The sequence below is a fragment of the Mixophyes fleayi genome, chromosome 3 (assembly GCF_038048845.1).
Source record: "Mixophyes fleayi isolate aMixFle1 chromosome 3, aMixFle1.hap1, whole genome shotgun sequence".
Classification (NCBI taxonomy): domain Eukaryota; kingdom Metazoa; phylum Chordata; class Amphibia; order Anura; family Limnodynastidae; genus Mixophyes; species Mixophyes fleayi.
This window is the reverse complement of record NC_134404.1, coordinates 288300225-288324933: the sequence shown is the minus strand read 5'-3', so window position 1 is coordinate 288324933 and position 24709 is coordinate 288300225. Positions and strand designations below refer to the sequence as shown.

The 24709-nt window shown below is 39.0% G+C and overlaps 1 protein-coding gene and 1 long non-coding RNA gene across 5 annotated transcripts in view; one reads left to right on the top strand and one right to left on the bottom strand.

Annotated features, from left to right (window-relative positions):
- The window catches only part of LOC142144649 (uncharacterized), a 466443-nt gene extending 460916 nt beyond the window's left edge, over nucleotides 1–5527 (top strand). Inside the window, exon 8 of the long non-coding RNA XR_012689763.1 lies at nucleotides 5280–5527. This is a non-coding gene — a long non-coding RNA (uncharacterized LOC142144649). The remainder of the gene's footprint in view (nucleotides 1–5279) is intronic.
- Nucleotides 1–24709, bottom strand: part of ACOXL (acyl-CoA oxidase like) — a 368095-nt gene that overhangs the window by 14365 nt on the left and 329021 nt on the right. For 2 of the 4 annotated variants that reach the window (XR_012689756.1, XM_075203751.1), the window contains exon 18: nucleotides 19284–19385. Coding sequence is in view for 2 of the 4 variants with exons in the window: in XM_075203751.1 (XP_075059852.1) it covers nucleotides 19284–19385 (102 nt within the window). In the remaining 2 variants the exon portion in view is untranslated. Of the gene's footprint in view, nucleotides 1–59; nucleotides 138–2234; nucleotides 2330–19283; nucleotides 19386–24709 lie in introns of those variants that run through there. The other 2 variants (XM_075203752.1, XM_075203753.1) reach the window with 2 other exon arrangements.

Below are 24709 nucleotides of genomic sequence, written 5' to 3'. Positions count from 1 at the left end.
ATAATTTACTTACAAAGTAATTCAAGTTACTACATAGACTTAATCAATGTAAATAACCCAACCTATGTCATTGACGGAAAATGAGAGTGTAGTTTAGTTGAAATCACTTTTGCCCAGTGCGGAATATGTTGCTCATACTGAAACTCACCAGCTACTCACAGATAAGGAAGATTCTGGATTTACTGCAGCATTACACTATGGTAAGGGTTAACGGATTACACACAAAAAAGGAAACTTTTGTACACTGACACAATGTCACAGCGATGGAAAACATATTTTTACCCTGATAAATAGATTGTGGTTTAAGTGCGAGTACTGTTTAGTCATTGACCTTTTAATATAAACAGTTGCAAATATATTTTAAAGCAACTTAGAAATACAAATAAGTGTAACACACAATTTAATATTTGTTATTACAGTCATAATAAAAACAATAATGCAGAATATTTTAGATAACCAAATGTCATGGGCTGCAGACACAGACACCCTAGGGCTGATGCACAGCGGAATATAAGCAAGTTTGAGTAGCACAACTTGCATGAAATCACTCTGTATGAAAGTGGTCAGACGCATATGCGCCTATGCAGGCTCACACCATTCTGACACTCCCACCAGAGCCAGGACGGCGGGGGAAGGGGTGTTCTGATGTTGGCAGAGTACAATAAATACGTGTTTACGCAAATGTGGCTTATGTAGACCTACAGAAACTCGCACATTGTCCTGTTAATGGCACACCCATTGCACCTGCTATAGAGCCAGTGCAACTACTCGCTGACGATGACTCGTAAATCAGGCATATGTACTGCTGATGCGGATGAGGATGCATCTTGGATATATACAGCACTGCATGTGGGCAAAAATACACTATTTTTATTTTTTATTTATTTTTAAGAGAAATTTTGCCACCAACTCTGCATCAGCCCCACTTTGCACTGGTGCTGGCTGAGGTGTGGAGTTATACAAGTCTAGATGAGTACTTGGTCTTCATGGAAGTGATGGACTTTGTTCTAGGAAACCCTCAGATCTCTTCCACGTTCCCCCAGTCAGCCGCTGGCAGAAAGTGGACCAGAAATTAAGGATGAGACCTAGTCGGAAATGGACCACAAAGTCAGGGCAAGCAACACAGGCTCATTGCCAGGTAATCAGCTGAAGGTCAGGGTCACAAGCACAGGAATAGTCGTAAGACTGGCCAGGTCAGAAACGGGAGTTCAAGCCAAGAAGTCAAACTACATTCAATAGCCAAAATAGCATGTTCAAGCTGTGCTTTTTATACACTTTTGAGCATTGTATCTACAGAGGCGAACCCGATTCATTAAACTCTACAATGCATGAAAATAAAAAGGACTATTAGGGTCATTTACAAAGTGAGGAGTACTTGTGTGTGTGACAGTCCCATGTGTGACTAAGATAGTGCTGCATTAAAACTGGCCGTGTGATGCTTGTGATAATGTACAGAAATAGGCTTATGAAGATTATTTTGGGACAAACATGTTTGCTTGTTCCATGCATGGTGCAACACAACAACAATCTCAGAGATTATTGAAAACGTCACAATTATTTAACTTAGATGGCTTCATACAGAAAGAAGCAAGTATTTTTTGCTATACAAATGTACACATAGTACAATAAACCTCACTCCGAAAAATGCTCAAATATTGCTTAAATATAGAGCTAGGAAACTAGATGTTTTTTTGTGAAATATAGATGCTCAGTAAAAAGCTTCAGAACGCCTTCCCAAAAATCCAAATCCAAGTACACTGATCTGGCAGTTATGATCACAAAATAAAAAGAATAAGGGAAAGAATGGAATATGTAATTTTCCTGGAGAAGAAATACAACCCCTATTAGTACTGCTACAAAGAAAGAATAGTAATATTTGTAAACCTTCGTACATACAAGATATGTGTAACCCAGAATTGGGATTGCACTACACCTGCACGTCAACGTAACTGGCACACCTCTCAACGCGCAAGGAGCTGCAGGAATTTATGGAGAACTGCCACTTCCAAATACTTCGATACAGACAAAATAAAAGGAAAAGGAAGCGTTTATAGCAAGTACTAGGATCCTAAAATAGATCAAACATTACATTTAAATATTTCCGTGAAAGTTGTAAAATGCCATCATTTTAATAAACAAATATGTATATATATATTTTTATATATTATATACACACACATACATACATAAACATATAAGGCTTTATATCACATGTGCAATTTCAAGAAGGATACGTAGACATTTTATATCCAATGCATTTGGCCCATTCAGCAAAACATCCAAATCTGTGTGTCCAGCGGACGGCTGCTACTAAGCATGACTGCGATCCCTTCAACAAAAGAGACGCTTCTGAGTAGTAGTCATAGAATAAAATGTCATTTGCATAGGAGGTGAAATTCTAAAATTATATTTGTGATATATTTATATTTTTTTAAATAAATGTATGGTATATTAGTAGTATTGTATAGTAGAAGTAGTGTGGTAGAGTGCTAGAGGTGGTAGGAGAGGTCTTAGTAAATAGGAGTATGATCTAACATTTCCTGGAGAAAATGTATTAGGGCAGAGTAAAATAAAGTTACATCAAACACAAAAAATATGTTCCAGAATACAAAACAGTAATAATAACAGCAAGGAATAAATTTGTCCATCTTTGATTATTTTTGGTCCCCTTTATTTTTACATACTGTGCTGCTATGGTGCCCGAATACTTATCTTCCACACCCTAAACCCCTTAATTACTACTGTTTTACCTTTCCCACCTCAATGCCATGCAAGTCCCTCATGTAACTACTGCTAATGCCATCAGAGAAGCCAGATGGGTTTACAAACATATTCTACAGCCCACTCTCTCCCCATTGCCAAAAGGTGTATTTGAAATCACCAGGGGGTAAATGTATTAATGTCCGGATTCTTCAACTCCGGCGTGTTCAGCGTCTTCAGCGATTAAATTTAAAGCGGCGCTGCATTGTAAAGGGAAACTTCCCTTTACAATGCAGCGCCGCTTTAAATTTAATCGTCGAACACGCTGAACACGCCGGAGTTGAAGAATCCGGACATTAATACATTTACCCCCAGGTGTCCATTATGCATTTTATTCAAACAAACATTAACACTGTGGGAATAAGAAGAAGTATAACAATGTATATAGTGTGTGGGTTGTGAAAATATCTTCTGTGCTGTTATCAAGGCTGTGGTGGTTATGTGCTATTTGTATGAGAGCTGCTTATCCACTCCATCCTAATTAAAAATAATGCAACATATATATTCTGTCCTATTACCTTAGTGATATAAACTGCGAGTATAAAGCTTTGTTCCTACAAAATTATTTTGTCATGGACTAAGACAGTAAAATTGTGCTACAAAGTCGAGCTTTATATTAAGAGAAACTAGTTATTTAACATAATGTATACAATAAAATATAACTATAAGATATGTCAATAGACATGTTTCATATGCTTCTAGTAGAAGTTGTGTGGTTTGGAATTTTACTTAAAGACACACAAATTATCCATAGACAAGTTTACACAAGGACTAAATTATTTCCCTAGACCGCAACAAATAGAGTTGCAAAATTACAGGTTTTTAGAATGGAATAGAACTTAAAGTAGGGTTATATTTACCACTCCGCAATTTGAAATTCAGTGTGCTTTGGTGTGTGTATAGCTGCATATAGAAGATACATTTTATACTAATATGTCTGTGGCAGGGAGTTGGTAAGATTACAATTTCCAAGAGATAAGAGCCACCAATCTTGGTGCAGGAGACTTTGCTGGTTAACTCCTGATACACTCTCCATTGGTTGGTGTGAGCAAATCACCTGTGTCTGCCCAGATATCATGACAATTACCTTTTGAGGACCCCTCCTCTGATCCCCATGGTGCACCCAACACGGACACCAGAAGTGCTCCCACACGGTTATCCAGCTCCATTGCAAATTGTACACTGTCATTGTACAACATAATGTCACTCTCGCACTGTAAAACTACATTGCACTGCTCTACTGTACAACTACACTACATACTGTAGATCCGTATCCCTACGGTATAACGTGCAGACCTCATCCACACTGCACAGATACCAGCTCTATTCCTGCTTTGGCCTGCATAGGGGTCAGTCACCAACCAAAAGTTCTTCCAAATTATTTCTTCATATCAGAATTAAACTAGTTACGTTACATATATACAATACTGTATAATATACTCTGTATGTGTAATCTGGGTACAGGGTATGATATCAGATCCTAATCACTGGATAATTGAATATTGTTTTCTGTCCCATGAATAGGGTGTCATCCCCAGAGTCAGCACTGATAACTTACATGTGACGATTGATGTGATTATTGCATTATGTGGTTGAATATCAAAGCACTTAAAACTGGCTGGAAAGATACATTTGCCTTTTGTAGTGGAGTCCCAACTTTTGAATATGTCACTGCAGGTTATTACTGCCATATGTTTTGCAGGCCAAGCTTTCATGTCTGTTTTTCAAAAGAAGCACTCTAAATACTATAACTTTTAACTTGTGACTCATGTATTCTCTAGTTCCCATGCAGCTAAGAGCCAGACCTGGCACTGATATTGACAAGTGAAATGAGGGATAGAAACTGAACAATAGAGATGAGAGTGTGATGGACTTTAGTTGTAGTGAGAGAATTCACACATAGATGCTTATGCAGTACACTTCTTTGTTTTACAAACTCTCCCAAGAGGGACTGGTCTATTATTAGATGAGGCCTTGGAGTGGCCATCTGCACAGGCTTTGCTTATTTGGGCAGTCAAACAAACTCCTCCAGGGACAGGTTAATGAAATCCAATAATCAGAATTCAGGTTTGAAACATTTAAACGTCCCAGATGCAATTAAATTGTTGGATGCTAAAACAATAGAAGTGTACTTAAATCTCAGAGCAAATTAAATAGGATGAAAGCATGTCATTACTGGAAATGTTGGCCAACAATGCTCCCAAACAAGAACTTCTCTACAATATAATTAGCTTTGTCATAAGAGATGACGGACAGGTTTAGAGAAGTGCTTGTTGTTTTCAGGTCGGAACGATAGTAAAACTCCAGAATAGGAAGACAGTTGATATGTTATATGTTGTGTATTTAATAAGTGAACAACATTTTGTAAAAAAAAGTCAATCTCTAGGATAACAATTTTGAGGAGATGCCCATTTTTAATTTTGTATTGAAATTAAACCAATTTACTGTACTGTAATACATGTTATTAACTGTAATGAAGCAAAGGTTGGATAGATAATTTAATGCTTTGTTTTTACTAGATGCTGGGCAAACCATGTACCCTGATCTTGGCAGCATGTGGCTGGGCATACTACACTTGGCTGAGAATATGGAGGTCTGACTAATGTGCTGTACATCTTACTAGACATAATATAAAGTGCAATGCTCTTTTGTTTCTATGACCATTTACAATGTGAAAACTGGCATCTGATTATTATAGGTTGAAATACCATTCTTGAACAATTGATTACCTGTGAATCCGTTTTCATAATTGTCTAATAAATGTCTCCCAATGTAGTTGGTTATGATAAAAAAAAAAAACAACACTCCATTCCAAAAGATATTTAGGGGTATATTTACTAAAATGCGGGTTTGAAAAAGTGGAGATGTTGCCTATAGCAACCAATCAGATTCTAGTTATCATTTATTCAGTACATTCTACAAAATGACAGCTAGAATCTGATTGGTTGCTATAGGCAACATCTCCACGTTTTCAAACCCAGAGTTTACTAAATATACCCCTTGGTATTTTCTGCACCATGATGATGTGTTCCTAAGGCAGAAACTGTAGAACCACCTCTTCGGTCTAAAAATGACTAAAATCCCCCCCAAATCTCTCTCATACTCACAGCTAAACCCAAAGCCCTGAACGGTGGTAGACAGCATATCGATGCTGACTACCCCGACACTACTTACCCCGATGTGGAGAGACCGAAGGGCTCCTTCCCCGACCAGCGTGCAGGACGACTTCTGTGTAAAGCACCTGGAAGTGATGGCGATCCCTGAAGAAGCCGGCGGCAGCTGATGACGTCACCGATAACCGCGACTCAGTCATCGTTGCTGTGAAGGGGGTAATGTAACTATTAATGTAACTATCGGCTTCTTCAGGGATCGACATGACTTCCAGTCGCTTTACACAGAAATCGTCCTGCACGCTGCTCTGGGAAGGAGCCCTTCGGTCTCTCCACGTCGGGGTAAGTACTGTTGAAGTAATGAGCATCATTATTTCGTTCCCAACTCGCCCTGAAAGCTTTGGTTATTCCCTGATGTAAACTAAATTAATCAGTTACTGTAAAATGTATAAAATGTATAAATGTCGCATTATATAAACCAATGCTATCTGACACGTATAAACACAATATTATTAAATGGGATTTAATATGACGAAAACTCACGATGCTTATTGAACAAAAATAGTTTTAACAAACTCTTTCAGAAAGGGAAGAAGTACACTCACATACGCTTTCACATAACCTGTCCCTGGGAAAAATTTCTCACTAGCAGAAAGATACCCGAAAACTGACAATTGCCCAAATAAATTCACTACTTTTAAAACCGGTGGCTAAGTGGTTAGCACTTCTGCCTTACAACACTGGGGTTATGAGTTCAATTCCCGACCATGGTCTTATCTGTGTGGAAGTTGTATGTTCTCCCCATGTTTGCGTGGGTTTCCTCCGGGTGCTCCGGTTTCCTCCCACACGTCAAAAACATACTAGTAGGTTAATTATCTGCTAACATATTGACCTTAGTCTGTGTGTGTATGTGTGTTAGGGAATTTAGACTGTAAGCTCCAATGGGGCAGGGACTGATGTGAGGGAGTTCTCTGTACAGCGCTGCGGAATCAGTGGCGCTATATAAATAAATGGTGATAATGATGAAACCTCTCTCTTTCTTGCCCAAACCTTAACCCAAATATATTAACCAATCTTTAAGGTCATTTACTTGGTAATAAAAATGGTTGATCGCTCTTCTGTGACAAGAGTAAATAATCAAGGTGAGATGACAGAATGCAGGCTTCTGAACTAGTCAGCTTCCTTCAGAAAAATACAGTAACCCTTTGCTTGCTTACACACAGCAATCTGCTGGAAACCATTTTGACTATAGTAAACTCACTGTAGGATAGACCATGACAATGTTAACATATTATTTTCATAATTATCCCAATGAAGCTATAATCATGACAATATAGTAGGGCTTTGGTAAAACTTTAAAGAACATCCTATATTTTTTTAAAAGAGAGTTTAAACCTGGTATAAACACTATATGAACTGGACTGACAGCTGTTCATCAATGTATAATAACCACATTCATACCTTGTGTACATAACAGGCCTCTCCAGCTCACACAACTGGCTTCTCACTGTCATTGTCATTTGTTGGCAAGTTACAAAATTGTTCTTGCACAGGAAAACACACACATTATTTATGTATATATATATATATATATATATATATATATATATATATATATATATATATGACAAAGCGGTCATTGTTTTTGCAGCAAATTATATTGTGTTCTTATGTATTGAATACATACGACCAAACTAGACCCATACGTGTGTCACCAATTTGAACAAATACAGCTATTCGGCATTTATGCTGAATGACTGGAAATTAGTGTAATGATTTGATGACCACACACACTGGCAGGCTGGTTAGGGATAGATCACATATTCTGGCAGTTAATTGGGAATCTAAAATAATTATGCGCTATGTTGCATGTTAGGTTTTGGTTTGCACAGCAGCGATGTCTCTTGTTCTCTTAACTCTGCTGCAGACTCTCTCCTGCACCCATAATCTGTTGCAAAATATACCACACCTTAGTAGGTTTGCTTTTCTCACGTTCTTTGCAACCAAATGTTAAAATGGGGCAGGGATTATCAGTGTGCACATTTTGAAAATATCCACTGAAACATTTACAGCTTAAGCAACATATTTTACGCCCTGTAAAACACAAATAACACCTGTAGTACATAACACGTATATAGAAGCTGTGTAAGTTTACAATAAACGCGGAGCGGGAGAAGACCTCCTCTACTACATTATATTGTCTCTCCTGGTTCAGCCATGACCATTGTTAACTCCTTTGAGCTGTATGAAACAGTGTAATGTATTTAGTGATAATGTTGTACATCACAATGTACAGTGAGAAGCAATTTTGGCTTTGGGAGAAAAACTAACTGCAGCTCTACTATGTGGCAGATACATTTTTTCTAACAATAAAACTGTAAATATGTTTCCTTTATGTGACCATTTTATGTATACAGTACAAAATAAATCACAGTTCAGCCTCCTTAAAGCTATGGCCAAACACACAATAATGATATACTTTGTAGATGATAATGCCCCTTTAAACATCAAAAGGAATATGGTGATGATTAATGGAAATCTGCCCTGGCCATGATTTTTTTTTCAGGCACTTTCTACAGGGGTGGCGATCGTGGGTGATGTGCAGTAATTACTGAGCCACAAGTTCATAAGGAGTGCACCGCTGATCCAAAGCACATGTCAAGTGGATGAGTGGACAGGATGTCAGAGCTTAGAGATCAGTCAGAATTTCTAAGACATATTTGTTCTTCTTCTTCTGCTAAATGTAATAATCCCTTAACCTTTATGTTCCATATGAGATTATAACATATTCTCACTTCTGCTGTTTATAACCACTATGGTATATATAACTGCGGTATATAGTCTGTTCTGCCTTTTGTAGTTATTTTGACATATGCCGCCATCTGCACAGTGCTTTTCAGGTTCAGTCCGGTTCAGTTTGTTTTACATTATATATTTGATATCACTTACAGTCATGTGGAAAATAAAGAACACCCTCCTTCATATCTGTGGTTTACATAGCAGGACATAACAATCATCTAATTCTCACCAAGTCCTACAATATGATAACTCTAATACCATGTGACAAATAATCCATAACATATTTAACTTTGAAATTATTGGTTCAACAAAACATAAGCCAAAATGAAGAAGCAATGAGTAAAAAAGGAAGTACTCCCTTAGTGCAGGAAAAATGGTGCCAGGGGCTGCTAATCAAGTGTACTTCATTATTATATCTTCAGGTGCACTGTTTCCTCCATATACAAGCAGATCATTTGACAGGTCAGTCTGGGGCATTCAGGTTCATGTTCACACCATGTTAAGGAGAAAAGACTCCTACAATGATCTCAGAGAAGCCACCGTTTCATCATTACACCGTGAGAAAGATTATTTACAAATGTAAAACATCACAACAGTCACCAATCCGCCCAGAAGTGGGTGTTCAGCAACTGTACATAAAGATCAGACCACATTTGCTCCAAGAAATTGCAAAGATTCCTAGTTACATCCAAAGATCTACAGGCCTCTGTCAAGAGGGTAAATGTTAATGTTCAAGAATCTACAGTCAGAAAAGGATTGAACAAGTATAGCTTTTATGAAGGGGCAGCCAGGAGAAAGCCCTTTTCTCCCCATAAATAAATTAATTGCAGTACATGTTAGGTTTGCAAATCTTAACTGAACACAAGATTTTTCTAACAATATCCTCTGGACAGACACAATGAAAGTGGAGTTATTTTGCCTTATCGCACAACGAAATATTTGGCTAAAATCAAACACAATAACCTCACACCAACCACTTAGCACGACGGCAGAGGGGTGATCATTTGGGATTGCTTTGTTGTCTGGACACCTTGAAATCATTGAGTCCAGGGGCGGGCTGGCCCAGGGGACAGGGGGGCAGCGCGCCCCCCCGGGCCGCTCAGTCTTACCGTGTCTTACCAGTCTTTCCGAGAACTAATGCTTGGCCGGAATTTGAATCATGCAATAAGACAATGACCTTAAGCACACCAACAAATCTACAACTGAATACTTAAGGTAGTGGAATGGCCAAGTGAACTTACAGACCTCAACCCCATTGAGATGCTGTGGCAAGACATTAAGAGAGCTGACCATGAACAAATGCCTTCAAACACCAATGAACTCAAGATATTTCATGCACAAAGTAAGAGACGAGGTTATACCAAAAGGAATTACTTTACGTTACTGCTAAAAAGCTAGGTCTTTAAGCAACTGAATCATGGATGTACTTTCTTCATCATACATAGCTTCTTCATGTTGGCCAGGTTTTTGTTGAATAAATAAGTCAAAGTGAAATATGATAAGTGTCATGTGCCATATGAAATTAAATTGATGATTGTTAATGTCTTGTGTGTTAAAAAGGACAGTTTGCCACAGGCTGTTAAGGGAGAGAGTAATAATTTCCCTGGCAGTCTGCAGGCTCATGCTCAGACAGGGATAAATCTCCACACCTCTACACACAGAGCACAGGTTCACAGGTGGAGCACATGGATGGGTGTAATTAAGGGTTTAGCCAGTTAGTGCTGGGTAGGAAGCATAAATAGCTTGATCTGTGTTGTGGGCGTGGCGACCTTTGCCAGCCAGTGGCCAGTGACTAGTGAAGGGATTGTGTGTCTAGCAAGCAGGGATTGTGTGTCTAGCAAGCAGCAGGGTTGCATGGAATTGTAAATTCTTTTGTTTGCTTGCTGGAACTACAATAGTTGCTGTCTGTACTATCCTGACATTCCTAAATAGAACTACTGCAAAGTGGTTCAGCAAACCGGTGTCAGCATCTTTTGTTTGACCTGCTTGTGATACCTGGGATTTAAAAAACGTTTTCAAGGAAGGAGTACTTTTTCACATGATGTATATAAAATAATACAGCTAGATTCACATGTGATAGTAAGGAACAGCAATCCTTTTATTGTATGCTGACAGGAATATGAATGTGTTTATATGTACACAACTACAGCGACATCCAGAAGAGGACTTTGTAACTGCAATATGTTTACTCTTGCTATGGCTTCAGAACCTCATCGATGGATAAACACAGGCACTATTTACCATTAAATGGGATAACTGGATATCTTAATACTGTTCATAAAAATATAACAATATTGATACTTCTGACATTAATGTAGATTGTTAAGCAAATATGTATGAATATAAAATCTATATAAATATAACTGCAGTCTTTATAGACGAAACCAGATTTGTATTTACACTGATGACTCATTTACCAAACAGCATAATGGTATTTGTCTCTTACATAGAAAAGCACTGGATGACTTTCGTATATAGCTTTATGTCCACAGAGTCAGTGCTTTACATAGTAAACTGAAGCTAGCAAATTTAATTTCTTGTACTACTGCTATATATATGAATTTGAATGTATATTATGCTGCATTGTGCCATACAATGTCATACCTCCCAGCTGTCCTGATTTAGGCAGGAAAGTACTGATTTGAAGGACGGCCCCACTGATCAGGATTATTGTCCCGATTCCGGAACAGTTGGGAGATGTGTGTCGCTGACGCATACTGTGTGTACCAGCAGTATTGAAGGGGTGTTTTTAGGGGTGGGAAAGATTGTAGCCAAGCACTTCAGAAACTCTGCACAGATCCCATGGGGAACATGGTATGCCCCAATGTGATTTGGCTACACCCTGTGTGAGACATTTGATAGTTAGGGTCCTTGCTGAAGTAGGCATTCGATACGTCTATAGGAAACATGGAACAGACAATGCATTTGGGGAGCAATACTTGCAGCAGATAGTGCCACCTATATGTTTAAATATAATTTGTTTAGTGCTGTCCACATCTAGTTTCAAGTGAACATTTTAAAAACACAAAAACACATTAATAAACATCATGGGGTAAATGTATCATACCTCGATTTTTTCAATTCGTCGGGAATCGGCGAGTTGACAGCTAAAATTTAAAGCGGCGCTGGCTTGTAAAGGCGCTGAGGAGCAGTGCGCGCGTGTGGAACAAGGTAAGTGCAGTGGGGTGTTAATAATGTGTGTGTTGGAGGAACATGACAGCATTATGAATGTGTGTGAGGGAGGGGGGACATGTCAGCATAATGTATGTGTGTGTGAGGGGGGGCATGGTAGCATAATGTATGTGTGTGTGAGGGGAGGGCGGGGTGGCAGCATAATGCATGTGTGTGGAGGGAGGGGGGCATGGCAGCATAATGTATGCATGTGTGAGGATGGGGGACATGGCAGCATAGTGTATGTGTGTGTGTGGGGGGGCATGTCAGCATAACGTATGTGTGTGAGGGGGGGCATGGCAGCATAATGTATGTGTGTGTGTGTGTGGGGGGGGGTGGCAGCATAATGTATGTGTGTGAGAGGGGAGGGACATGGCAGCATAATGTGTGTGTGGGGGGGGGGGCATGGCAGCATAATTTGTGTTTGAGGGGGGGCATGGTAGCATAATGTGTGTGTGTGTATGTGTGAGGGGGAATGACATGGCAGCATTATGTGTATGTGGAGGGGGGGTGTTAATATAATGTGTGAGGGGAAAGGGGTCTTAATATAGTGTCGGAGGTAGGCTATTTCATGGTGGGGCTAATGGGTGCTATTTGTGGGGTGATGGTAGGGCAATTTATTGGTGGGGCCTACTAATTTAAGGTGAGGTGATGGGACCTTTAATTTAATTTAATGCTGGGGTGGTTTGGACTATTAATTGAATATGGGGCAGAGTTTGGGGAGGAGAGCTATTTATTAAATGTAAATATGAATTATATAATGCTGGATATGGTTGTGGGAAATGGTTATATTTGTTAAACATAAATGCTATTCAATTTATTGCTGGGGCTGTTTGAAGGAAAATAGACTTGTACTGTATATTAAATGGAAATACTATTAATTTAATGTTGGGGCTGATTGGAGGGAAATAGGTCTATTTATTAAATGTATTTGCTATTAATGTCAATGTTGTTTGGAAGGAGATAGATCTATTTAGCAAATGTGAATATTTTCATTCTAATTTTGAGGCTGGTTGGAGTTTCTGAAATTTCATGTACCCATTTTTTTCAAAATAGGGCATCCAACATTCCAGGATCCAAACAAGTAGCAACTGAGATAAAGACACCAACATATTTAGTGCTGAAAGTGACAAGAACAGGTAGAAAAGAGCAGGGCAGTCTGCCAACTATCCTGAATTTGTTGGGGCAGTCCTAAATTTGGGTGACTGTCTCACTTAGTCAGGGTTTGGTCTGACTGCAAGAACAAGTGGGAGGTATGTCCCGCTTCACATTGTACTGTTTGTGAAGGTAGAGCTGCGTGCATCTAACAGTAGTGCACACAGTATTGCCAGTGTATTTGTCTAAAATGATAACCATGGGCCTGATTCATTAAGGATCTTAAATGAAGAAGTATCTTATTTCAGTCTCCTGGACAAAACCATGTTACAATGTAAGGGGTGCAAACTAGTTTTCTGTTTTGCACATAAGTTAAATACTGACTGTTTTTTCATGTAGCACACAAATATCAACTTTAAATTTCAGTGTACAAATAAGCTATCAAGCATTTGTGTGCTACATGAAAAAAGAGTCAGTATTTAACTTATGTGCAAAACAGAATACTAATTTTCACCCCTTGCATTGTAACATGGTTTTGTCCAGGAGACTGAAATAAGAAACTTCTTAATTTAAGTTCCTTAATGAATCAGGCCCACAGTAATTACTGCCAGGAAACCACTGTCATTGGTTCCTGGCTAATTTTCCACGAGCACCAGGCAGAACTACGACTTTGTGCACTAAAAACAAGCACATAGATCTGTGATGGATGTGTGAGATTGGGTTAAATGTTTTTAATTTATTTTATTTTTTTAAGCCAATCATAGCTCCATATGACACAGTATTTATTTAAATATTTTGGCTCTTTTACAAATGCTGGCTACGAGTGTACCATGGGTAAATTCACAGTAACCTAATTTACTTATGTTTTTGCAGTGTTGAAATGTTTTGCTGGTCTGTTAGTGACCTGTTCTACCACAAAATCCAATTTGTGTGCGTCTCCACTATGATCTTGCTCATCTTTAGTTTTTGTCACCTGCTTGATAAATCTGGAGATTTTTCCAGTGTCTTTGTTTACTTAAGAGCACGGTTCAAAGAAATGACATTCTTTTTTAACAAAAAGTTCTGCTTTTGTATGAAACTCGTTTTGAAGTTTCGTTGTCAGGAAGATGAAAGTCTGCAGGGAAATGGAATGTTTGACAACACTGACCAAACTGCCTTTGGTTAAATAGTTGTAATAAAAGTGTAAATGCTGGTATACATGGGCTATATGAGAACAGAAGAGTGCCTGCTCCATTTCATCTACTTCAAAGATTCTACATTTATGTTGACCTTTGGGACATACAGAATTTGGTGTATTTGTAGAAGGTCAGAAGAGGTTTTTTATGGCCTATATTAGTCTCTGGATAAGAGTGCTAGAATTGAGAGATACTGTTATCATGATCAGCAGGTCATCCATGACTCAGCATGAGCAATGTGTTAGCAGTGATGAATTTAAGGGGAATTCTGAAATCCACCTAGATAAAACCAAGCCAAACAGAAAACAGAAGTGTGACTTCTGGACAAAATGTGACAGAGGAACTAGTAGTCATAGCCAGGGCAGGTGCATAAGAAATGTATACATGTAATGATTCCTATCCCTTGCGGTAATCATCATCATCAGTTATTTATATAGCGCCACTAATTCCGCAGCGCTGTAGAGAGAAAAGAGAACTCATTCACATCAGTCACTGCCCCATTGGAGCTTACAGTCTAAATTCTCTAACATATACACACACACAGACTAGGGTCAATTTAGATAGCAGCCAATTAACCAACTAGTATGTTTTTTGGAGTGTGGGAGGAAACCGGAGCACCCAGAGGAAACCCACACAAACACAGGGAGAACATACAAACTCCACACAGATAAGGCTATGGTCGGGAATCGAAATCATGATCCCAGTGCTATGAGGCAGAAGTGCTAACCACTAGGCCACTGTGCTGCCCCCGAACAACACTCACCTGAGTCTGCGTGACGCATGTGTGACACAGGGTTAACAAAAAAACAATCCCCATGTCTGTCTAAAATAATTAAATTCTTCCCTATCTATGCCACATACTAGGTATGCGGTACCAACTATGCCACCAAGGTTTTTGTTTTTATGAAGAGCTGACACTCTTATTTAGGAAGCCTTCGGTTCTCCCTAGAATTAATCTAGCACAATTTACTTTAATCAGAGTTAACATAAACCACAAATGTTCTCCTTGTTTCAATTATGTAGCATCTTGACCAAACTGTCGCGTGAAAAGGTAAAGGTGAAGGTAAATTAGTGACAAATGTGCTTCGTGATCTATAAAAGAGGAAAAAACACCACTCTTGTGTTGGTAAACTCAAAGCAAAAGTGTGGAATGTTCAACAAATGTTGAAATTAAACTCTCTTAATGCCTAATTGCAGCAGCTCGAACATAATCATAAACAGAATCACTCAGAAATAGTCTATAAGCAAATTATTTCAGTTAGAAGAGAAATCCAATCGTTACTAGCGGAGAACACTGAACAGGCCCTCCGCTGGCTCAATCAAAAATTGTACGAAAAAGTAACAAGTAAGATACCATGCTAGCAAACAAACAAAGCTAAACGAGCTGCACAAGTAATCATGGCAATAAGAGACAAGAAGGGAAATCTTAATTTTGACCCAACTACTATTAGTGACTCTTTTCATAGGTTCTACAAATCCCTGTATAATTTAAACACAGATGGGCCCCCTTCATCCTCCTCATCGCCCGTCATACAGCAATATTTGAATACTTGTAAACTCCCAAAATTCGATAGAACAGCCTCCAAACTAAATGAAGACATCTCTGTGGAGGACATCAAAGCAGCACTAAAGGCCCAAAAAGCCTCTAGAGCTCCTGGTCCTGACGGATTCACTATCTCCTATTAAAATACTTTTTTGGACATTCTGTGTCCACATTTACTCTCAACCTTTAATTTTGTTCTCCATGGGGGACACCACACATTCAAACATTATAGTTATGATTTTTTCTTAGTAGACAAGCTCTTGATAACACAAGGATGACGATAGACTTTCTTACATTAGCCACTCAGAAATCCCTTTGGTAATGCTAGCTCTAGATGCCAAGAAAGCCTTTGATAGGCTCTCATGGCCATTTATGTTTCAATCTCTTAAAAACTATGGATTTTTTGGTAATCTCCTTCAATATATTCATGCTCTATATCATTCCCCGTCCTCCTTGGTATCAACGATTGGCTTGAGTTCCTCCGTGTTTGTTATAAGTAACGGGACGAGACAGGGGTGCCCACTCTCCCCCCTCATCTATGTGCTATGTATCGAACCACTTGCTTCGGCTGAACCTGGTTGTGAAGGGAATCCAGGTTAAAAATAATCAATATAAGATCTCTCTTTTTGCGGATGATGTCCTCTTAACTTTATCCTCACCCCAGACTTTCCTTCCTAAGCTATTTGTAGAGCTATAAAAGTTTGGTACTCTTTCAGGATATAAAGTGAATAACACAAAATCAGAGGCGCTCGCTCTACATCTCCTGTCTCACACCAAGAAATTATTAGAACTCAATTTTGACTTTCAATGGCGCCCTCGTGCAATTCGCTACTTGGTCGTTTTTCTCACAAACTCTTACAAAACTATCTTCCAAGCTAACTACCTCCCCTTGATATCAACAATCATACAAGATTTACTTACCTGGAGTTCTCTTTGCATCTCGTGGTTCGGTAGAATCAACACCATTAAATAAACATCCTACCAAGATTACTATACTCATTTCAAACCCTACCTGTTAAAATCCTGGATTCCTTCCTGAGGTCTATACAATCTCTCTGTGGTAAATTTGTGTGGAATGGTAAAATACCCAGGTGCAATAGACTCTGTTTAGCTAAAACAAAAAATAATGGGGGCCTAGGCCTCCCTTTATTTGATAAATATTTCCAAGCCACACAGCTGACCCACTTTATTTCTTGTTTGTCACCTTTTGGGCTTAAAAAAATGGGTGGATATTGAGGATACATTGTCCCCGGATGTGGGAGTGAGTTTTCTCCCCTGAATCCCCACGAACATGAGACCAGCCTCAGCCCATATTACTCCCTCTATTCATTTCACTCTGGAGATATGGGACTAATTGAATAAGCAATACAAACCTGCACCCTACCCTTCTCCACTTACAACCTAGGGGGAACCCAGGTTGTCTCCAGAACGGTGTATTAGAGCTTTTGCTTTCCCGTAGGACTAGATAGATTGCTCCACCTATTAGGTGAACACGCACCGCAATCTTTTGCGGACCTGCAAGAGAAACATAACCTTCCCAGTAGCTTACACTTTCACTATATTCAAAGGAAAAGCTTTATACAAGCCCAGTCACAATCATCCAGGCTTCGTCCTCCAACGCCATTTGAATACCAGTGCATCTATAGTCCATATCAACGAGGCTATATCTTAATCCTGTACAGAACCCTTCTGTCCTCCTCATCCCCTTCCAATGTAACCGTTTGAACAGGCCTGGGAGCAGGATCTTGGAGTGGGGTGGTCGCTCATTCGGCAAAGGGTTGCAGGATCCTCCATTAGTACAGCTATTCGCGAAAATACTTACAAAATCTATACCAGATGGTACATGGTTCCCGCGAGATTGCACTCTACCGCCTCACCTCTGTTGGCGCAATTGCGGCTCAATAGATACCTTTCTCCATATATGGTGGGACTGCCCACTCATATCGAGATTCTGGGACGACGTCCTACTATTGATTAAGCAGGTTACCACAATCAACGTGCCAAAGGATCCGTTATCTGTTCTTTTATGTCAACCTACCAAGGGAATCCCCAAGTCATCGGATAAGCTTATATATACAACGCAGCTAAATTTCAGATAGCTTGCGATTGGAAGAAAGCCCTGCAATCCCCTAGAGTGGCTGTTATAAATAGAATTTGGCACACTGCCTACATGGAATATGTGACAAAGTCTCTTCCATGACACAATCCCTGCGTTCCACAAAGTTTGGGACCCTTGGTACTCCTATAACAGCGGGACCACCCCTGGCAAGCAGGGCTGTAACTAGGGCTGTGCGATAGGGGCGACTGCCCAGGGCGCAATGCTGAAGGGGGGCACAGTTTAGGAATATTTTAGGTTAACTTGGTTAAAATTGAGGGCTAGGGGGGTGGCATTTGTCTTTCTCGCCCCAGGCACTAGAATTCTAAGTTACGGCTCTGCTGGCAAGTTTCATATGCTCTCCCCTACTCATCTTTACCTCCTGCCTCTCACTCTCTGACGCTCTTCTTTACTCATATATGTGTCTCCTCACTTTTATTTTGGACCACTCCATCTTTTCTCCTCCTGCTCTCTTATCCTACCTAAGCTCCCTCCCACTCATCTCACCTAGGTGCGTTGACCCCTCAAATGGAGGTGCACCTCCCTGGGAAGGCCCTTCCTCCCCCTATCTTCTTATTCCCTAAACTCCCCCAAAAAATGAAAACCCAGCAGTCTTTCTCATTCTTATTTTAGTTTTCCAACTCTACAGGGTCTCCCTATTGTTGTTAAATGGTCCTTCTCACTATATAATTGTGTTAAGTCCTTAGCCTTTGGTATTTTTCTGGAAAAAATCCTATTAGTGAGACATCATTAACTTCAGCTGTTAGCTGTGTTTTGTTTTTGTTATTTTTTATTTCATTGTAATCTCAAGCAATCATATTTAAAGCAACTATTGCCCTGTACTGTTACGACCTGCTGTTATAAATAAAAAATTTTTTTTTAAAAAAAGTGTGGGATGTTTGTGACTTACATATACCACCATTTCACCACCAATGCATGTACACTTTCAGCGAATACCTGCTCAATATGTTACACATAACATCCAGATTGAAGCACATGATAAAAGTATTATCACAGAACTAAAAACATATTACTAACAGTTATCGTGTAGAGGAGAGTCCACATATGAAACAAATGAACGTACTGCTGTTACAAGACACAGAGGCTCTTTGGTGGATGAAGCCGGCACAGGAGAAAACATAGCAGTTAAGGAGTGCAGTAGATTAAATGTTTGGCGCTTCACCGCGCTTCGCATGTGCAGAAGAGCAGAGCAGGTGTCTCTTCTGAGTATGTGCGTGGGCCTTCAGAGGGCAGCCCAGGATTGCCAAAATTGTACTATGGAGCCCAGCGAAGCAGTGTTCTGCCGCTGGTTACAGGGTAACCAAGTTTCTTGGCAATTACACAGTGCACATGACTCTAGTAGTAAAGCAATAAAATAACATCTTTATAACAAATTTTAAGCAACTGTCTTTAGGCAATTGAAATGCTGCTGAGTACATTTACTTCTAAAAACTACCTTGCACATGCAGAGCACATGTTTACATTACAGTTCAATACAGAATATGAAAATGATAATAGTTATATTCAACCCTTACCTGGTTTCTTATCTGGTTACTGGTGGCTGGTGTCAGATATTTATGCTCCAGATACCAGGCTCTTTCATTGTAAATCAACTTGGTTCCATATAGCAGACAGAACTAAAAAGTAGAAAGGAGCATATTGAGTAAACTTCCCACATGCAGAAGGAAGAATTATTTACAGTGCTGTATGAAAATATTGTATTGGTGGTTAAGCACATCAATAAACAGTATAAAAGTTAAACAAGATGTATACTGACACAGTTCTATGTTGCCTATACACACTTGTTGTATATAATGTTGTGTATCTGGCCCATGTATGTGAATCTGAAGAAAGCATTGTGTTACTTATGAGACTGCAAGACTTTTATTCAGAATGAAGCTTCTGTAACTAGTGTGATGCAAGACAGAGAAGTTCCACCCTTTTAAGATAGCAATTGTTAATAAATGCATGGTTCAATCCGAATGCTGAACATATTTTGCATATTTCTTTACAGATATATATTTCACCATAAACATACACAGACCTGGATAATATTGCTAAACAATGGGCTTACAAGCTCTTCAAAAATAAACAGGTGGAATAAAGTTTGCAAAAGAGCCAGCTTATTTCTACATTTAATTATCTATACCGATTGTCCCATATTTCCGTACCTAATAAAATTCTAAAATGGATCTGTAATTGTAGTGGGTTAACATCAAGTCACCAATCAAAGTCTTGGGTCGGGGTCAAACAGGAGTCTTCCACTCTCCCCAGACAACACTCAAGACCACACTGAATTTGAGCTCTTAACTATGTTCAAACTCCTCCCGACTCCCAGGAGGTTAACCCTTTCCTCCAATGTGGCAGTTTCTTGCCCTGCCACAGTTATGGATCCTCAATAAAAGCAAGTCTTATTATTTTACTTTCCTGGTACTAAAGACATTTATCATTTGCCATATTGGACATGGTTTACTATTTTGCCCCCTCCACTTCCATCTCACAGAGCAACAAAAGTAGTACAGAAACATAAACTATCAAAAAGAAGTACAAAATAATATCAGAATCACAGAAAACATGATAGTTACATGAGACATATATAGTAAGACATCACAGTTAATCAATATTACAGCATATCACAGCATTAAAGCATTGCTGCCAATATTTTATTACAAAACCTTGTAACTCTTTGCCACATCTTTATCTTGCCAGATTTATTACTTCCCAGCCTGAAAACATGACATGATTATAAACAGTGGTCGAAGTGGAAATTTAAAAGTGGCGGTATGGAAAATGTAAGTGAATGAAATTTTACAATGAAGGCAGTAGGAGTGGTGATCTGGCATACCACTGTATACCAGCCTATTTGGAACACTGATTATAAGGAATCAATAGAATTTCAAACTGTTTATATTAAAACTTATCTTGTACAGTATATAGAATAATATATGTAGCCCTACCACTGAACTGTGTTCTTTATCACATCTCTCAAAAGACAAAAAAACATATATATATAGTTCTCCTGTTAAGGTATATATATTAGTGCAATGTATACGGTCTCACCCATAGTTTAATTCTAACTTCTATTATAAGCCCACTACCTTATTTATATCAGAGCTATGTAACCAGTGATCCTCAGTCTAAAGGGCGGTGCTGATAGTACTCCCACTGTGAAGCCAAGTGCTTCTTACATGGAAACAAGAGGTTTCATGAGTTGCATTTGTTGCTACTGCTACAAAATGAAGCTACATAGATGCTATATGAAACTTCTGTGGCTTCACTACATGAAATCATTGTGGTTTTGTTGCTTTATGTAACCGATTTTCTGAATTTTATTGGATTAAATAGTGCTGCTTCCCCTCACAGGGTGTTCTGCAAGTGTGAGGAGAACACTGCTCGTCACATGTAAAGGAGTATGGCACAGGGCTGTATTTTTCGGCCTGGGGACTAAGGCTGGTGGGCATGAGGGCTGAATAAGGTAGGTATGTGGGACGTTAATCTGTCCATATGCTGTGGTCATGAAATTCTTCTGGACTCAGGCCGCTTTTGGAGGGAATGGTATTGTCGTGGGCATGAGGCTGTTAACATTAACAAATGTGTTAGGGAAAAGACTGTTATGCTGAGCAAAGGCCTGCATATGTTATGCATGAAGCTTATGCTGGGCCCAAGGCTGCAATGGACATAGGACAGTGATGGGCAGGACTTAATCTTAATTTTGTCACAAGGCTGTATGTGGGGGAATGAGGCATAGGACAGTAATGGTGTGTATAAGATTGTGGCCGTTAGTCTGGGGCATGTGACTGTATGGGGTCAGCATGAGGCTGTAATGCTGTTAATAGGGTTGCGATGGTAGGTATAAGATTGTGGTGGGCATGAGGCTGTTATGCAGGCACTAAGCGCTACATTTGGAGGCATGGGATTACATATTGAGGGTATTAAGCGGTTAGCCAGAGCTCAGGGCTGAATGTTGTTGGCAGGGATTTCCTCTGCAGAGCATCTACCGGTTTGTTATACAGAACATCCTAGATATTTACTATTTTGTTATGCAATGTAAAGCACAATAATTGTGTTATTTTGGACGGTACCATGCATGCTATTTTCACAATCCTACGCCTTCCATCACTGTGCTATCCGGCTATACAAAACATAATTTGTCCATAATATCCAAGAAGACATTAGACAGCACTTGTCTATATATAAGAAATGAAAATAACAAATAAAACACTTACAAAACACTTCATTAGAGGCTCTGACTGTGGGGATGATTCTTACATGTAATACATATAAGTCTCCATTTACACTACATGCAAACTGGCCAGATAAAGTGTAACAGTAGATTTTTTCTTAGAACTATTGCATAATATAATAGCTTTTACATTTCTCTTTTATCTTGAAAAATTCAACTTGAATCAGAAAACGTGCAACCTCATCGCGCATTCCTAGATAAAACCAGAAGAGTGAATCACTTCCTTCTGTTTGATCACAGCCTGGCAGGGGCTAAATATGTATTTATACAGCAGTGAAATACAAAGAAATGGCATCTGGGAGTGTGGCACTTCGTAATATACTTCAAAGCAGAAAATGTGAGGTTCTGGGATAAAGTCCCAGTTTATGGTTAAATCAACCAAAGCTGATCTGAAAGATTCACTAAGCGATGATATGAAAGACAAATCCATTGTTACTCTACCAGGGTGGGGGAAATTATTTCATCCTGGCACAGAGTTTACAATAACTCATATTTAAAGTAACAGCATCTACCATTTCATGCAATATTCAAACATGGGCAATATCATGAGTAAATTAGGTAGTCCATAATTTGCATGAAACATTGTATATATCAATAAATAATAGCTGCCATTGGCTCTCAGTCACCCCTTTTATGGGCAACTAATGGACCAATAAGTTTGTGGGGGGCTGGCTTAGCCTCACCTATAATCCGGCTGTGCACATCCCTAGTGCAGGTGGTGCCACAGGTCCCTACAGCTCTATAATAATCTGCCACTGAGTGCGTTCACATGATCCAGTTCTCCTCAATAGAGTGGAATAGAATGTTCCTATTTACAGAGTCCTTCCTCCTATGCTGTGAAGTCTTGGGGGAAGTGGGGACTGTTTAAAAGCAAACTGTTGGGAGACCCCTTACAAAACTGTGTCAGCATCACACACCGGTTCTATGGATTTGGCAAATCCATATGTATCGTTTTTTGGTCACATACAGGTTTCAAAATGTTGCAAAATAATTTTTCCCCACAGGAAAGAGATAGTATTTCTAGTGGTCTTTTTTTCACTCAATAGTTTCTCAAAAGAAAGAAAAGAAAAATAAACCATCAACACCTAAAGCCATGCAGCCCTGGGCCAATGGGATCTGCTTATGACAAATCCACAGTTCCAAAACCATTATTCTGATATAAACAGTCTAAAGTCAAATTCAATGGCTTTTCAATAGCTCATATGATCTATTCTTTGGAAATAAGCAATGGAGAAAATATCAAACTAGAGCCAGTGAATAGAAATGGAAAATAACTTTAATGACAACTGTAGGGATTTATATAGAAAATATGTAAAAACACAGTTGAAATTTAGGAACTCACAGAGATCCTTTGCAGAAATTCAATGACAAATTGTAGAGATTTGAGAACAAATGGGAATTATATGAACATCATGTAACTATAACAGATATTGGGAGGGCAGAACCATTTTCACTGCAGTGGGTTGTTCTCTGATCACTGTGATATTTGTTATCCGAGTAATCATGTGTAGTCGTATGGGGCAGCACATTTAAACAGGGCAAAAGACGGAACAGAAGGACAAGCTGCAATCCCATGAAAAATTGTCTGTAAGACGCACTTCTTTTCCATCAAGCTCTTAGTAATCATTTAAAGTGTCATAACTGCAATAACAATGTCAGTCACATGACACATCTTTGCACACAAATGATGTAGCGAGCAGAGAGCATGCATGTTCACAGCATAACTCGTCCCTCGTCCTTTGCCATCATGCACATGGAGGGAGGGCTCACATCAGGTAACCCTCTCGTTGGGATCCAACTTGAGTGCTGAAACGCAAATGCTTTCCAGATGAGAGACTTTGCCTTGGGGTGGCAGCCATATATGAAGACAGTTATAGGAAGACAGCCACACATTCATGTTAACAAGATAAAACACTTGATGCTTAAGTCATTTAAAACTGTGTAGAAATGTAGCTTTATGACACACACAGAAGCAATACAACTGAATAGTTAAACTAAATAGCCCATGACACATTTTCTTAACATAGAGGAATAATTAACAGAAAATACAGCATAATTGCAGAAATCTTTTTTAGGGTATGTGTGGGGGAGATATAGTGGCTAAAGTTTATTTGCTGAGCTAAAAGACAAGTATAGTCATGTGATATTCTCAGAATTGCCTTGATTTTTATGCTCTGCAGAATGTACAGTATTGTACTTCTTCCATTAAGACGTACATATAAACCCTACATTTACTCAGGTTTCACTTCTAACCAATTAACTGTAATTAATTGGCCATTGACGTGGTTTTTCTTGAAAATACAATGCTTCCTTACTAATTTTGAAAGGTGGATTTATCATTTCAAAAAGCAAACAGGATGCGCCTTACTTCCAAGAAATTAAATACCTCAACTATTATTTTAGTTCTTGTTATTTGTTTCATTTTTGCAGTCTATCCACACATTAGATGTTTTCTGCCCAAAAGTGGTGGTGCTATGTGGGCTGATAGCGGAGGACAGAAAAAAAAATGTAAAAACTATTCGCAAATGAAGATAATTGTAATTTGGAGTAAATACAAAAATGTCAACAGATCAAAGCTAAATATGTTATAGAGAACAATCACATTTGACTTTTTATATAGAAAACATGTTCCTTCCATGAAACAGATCATTATGTTAAACATCCTGAATTCTGAAACCTTTCTACACTATACAAACATGAATGCTTTGTGTAGCTGTT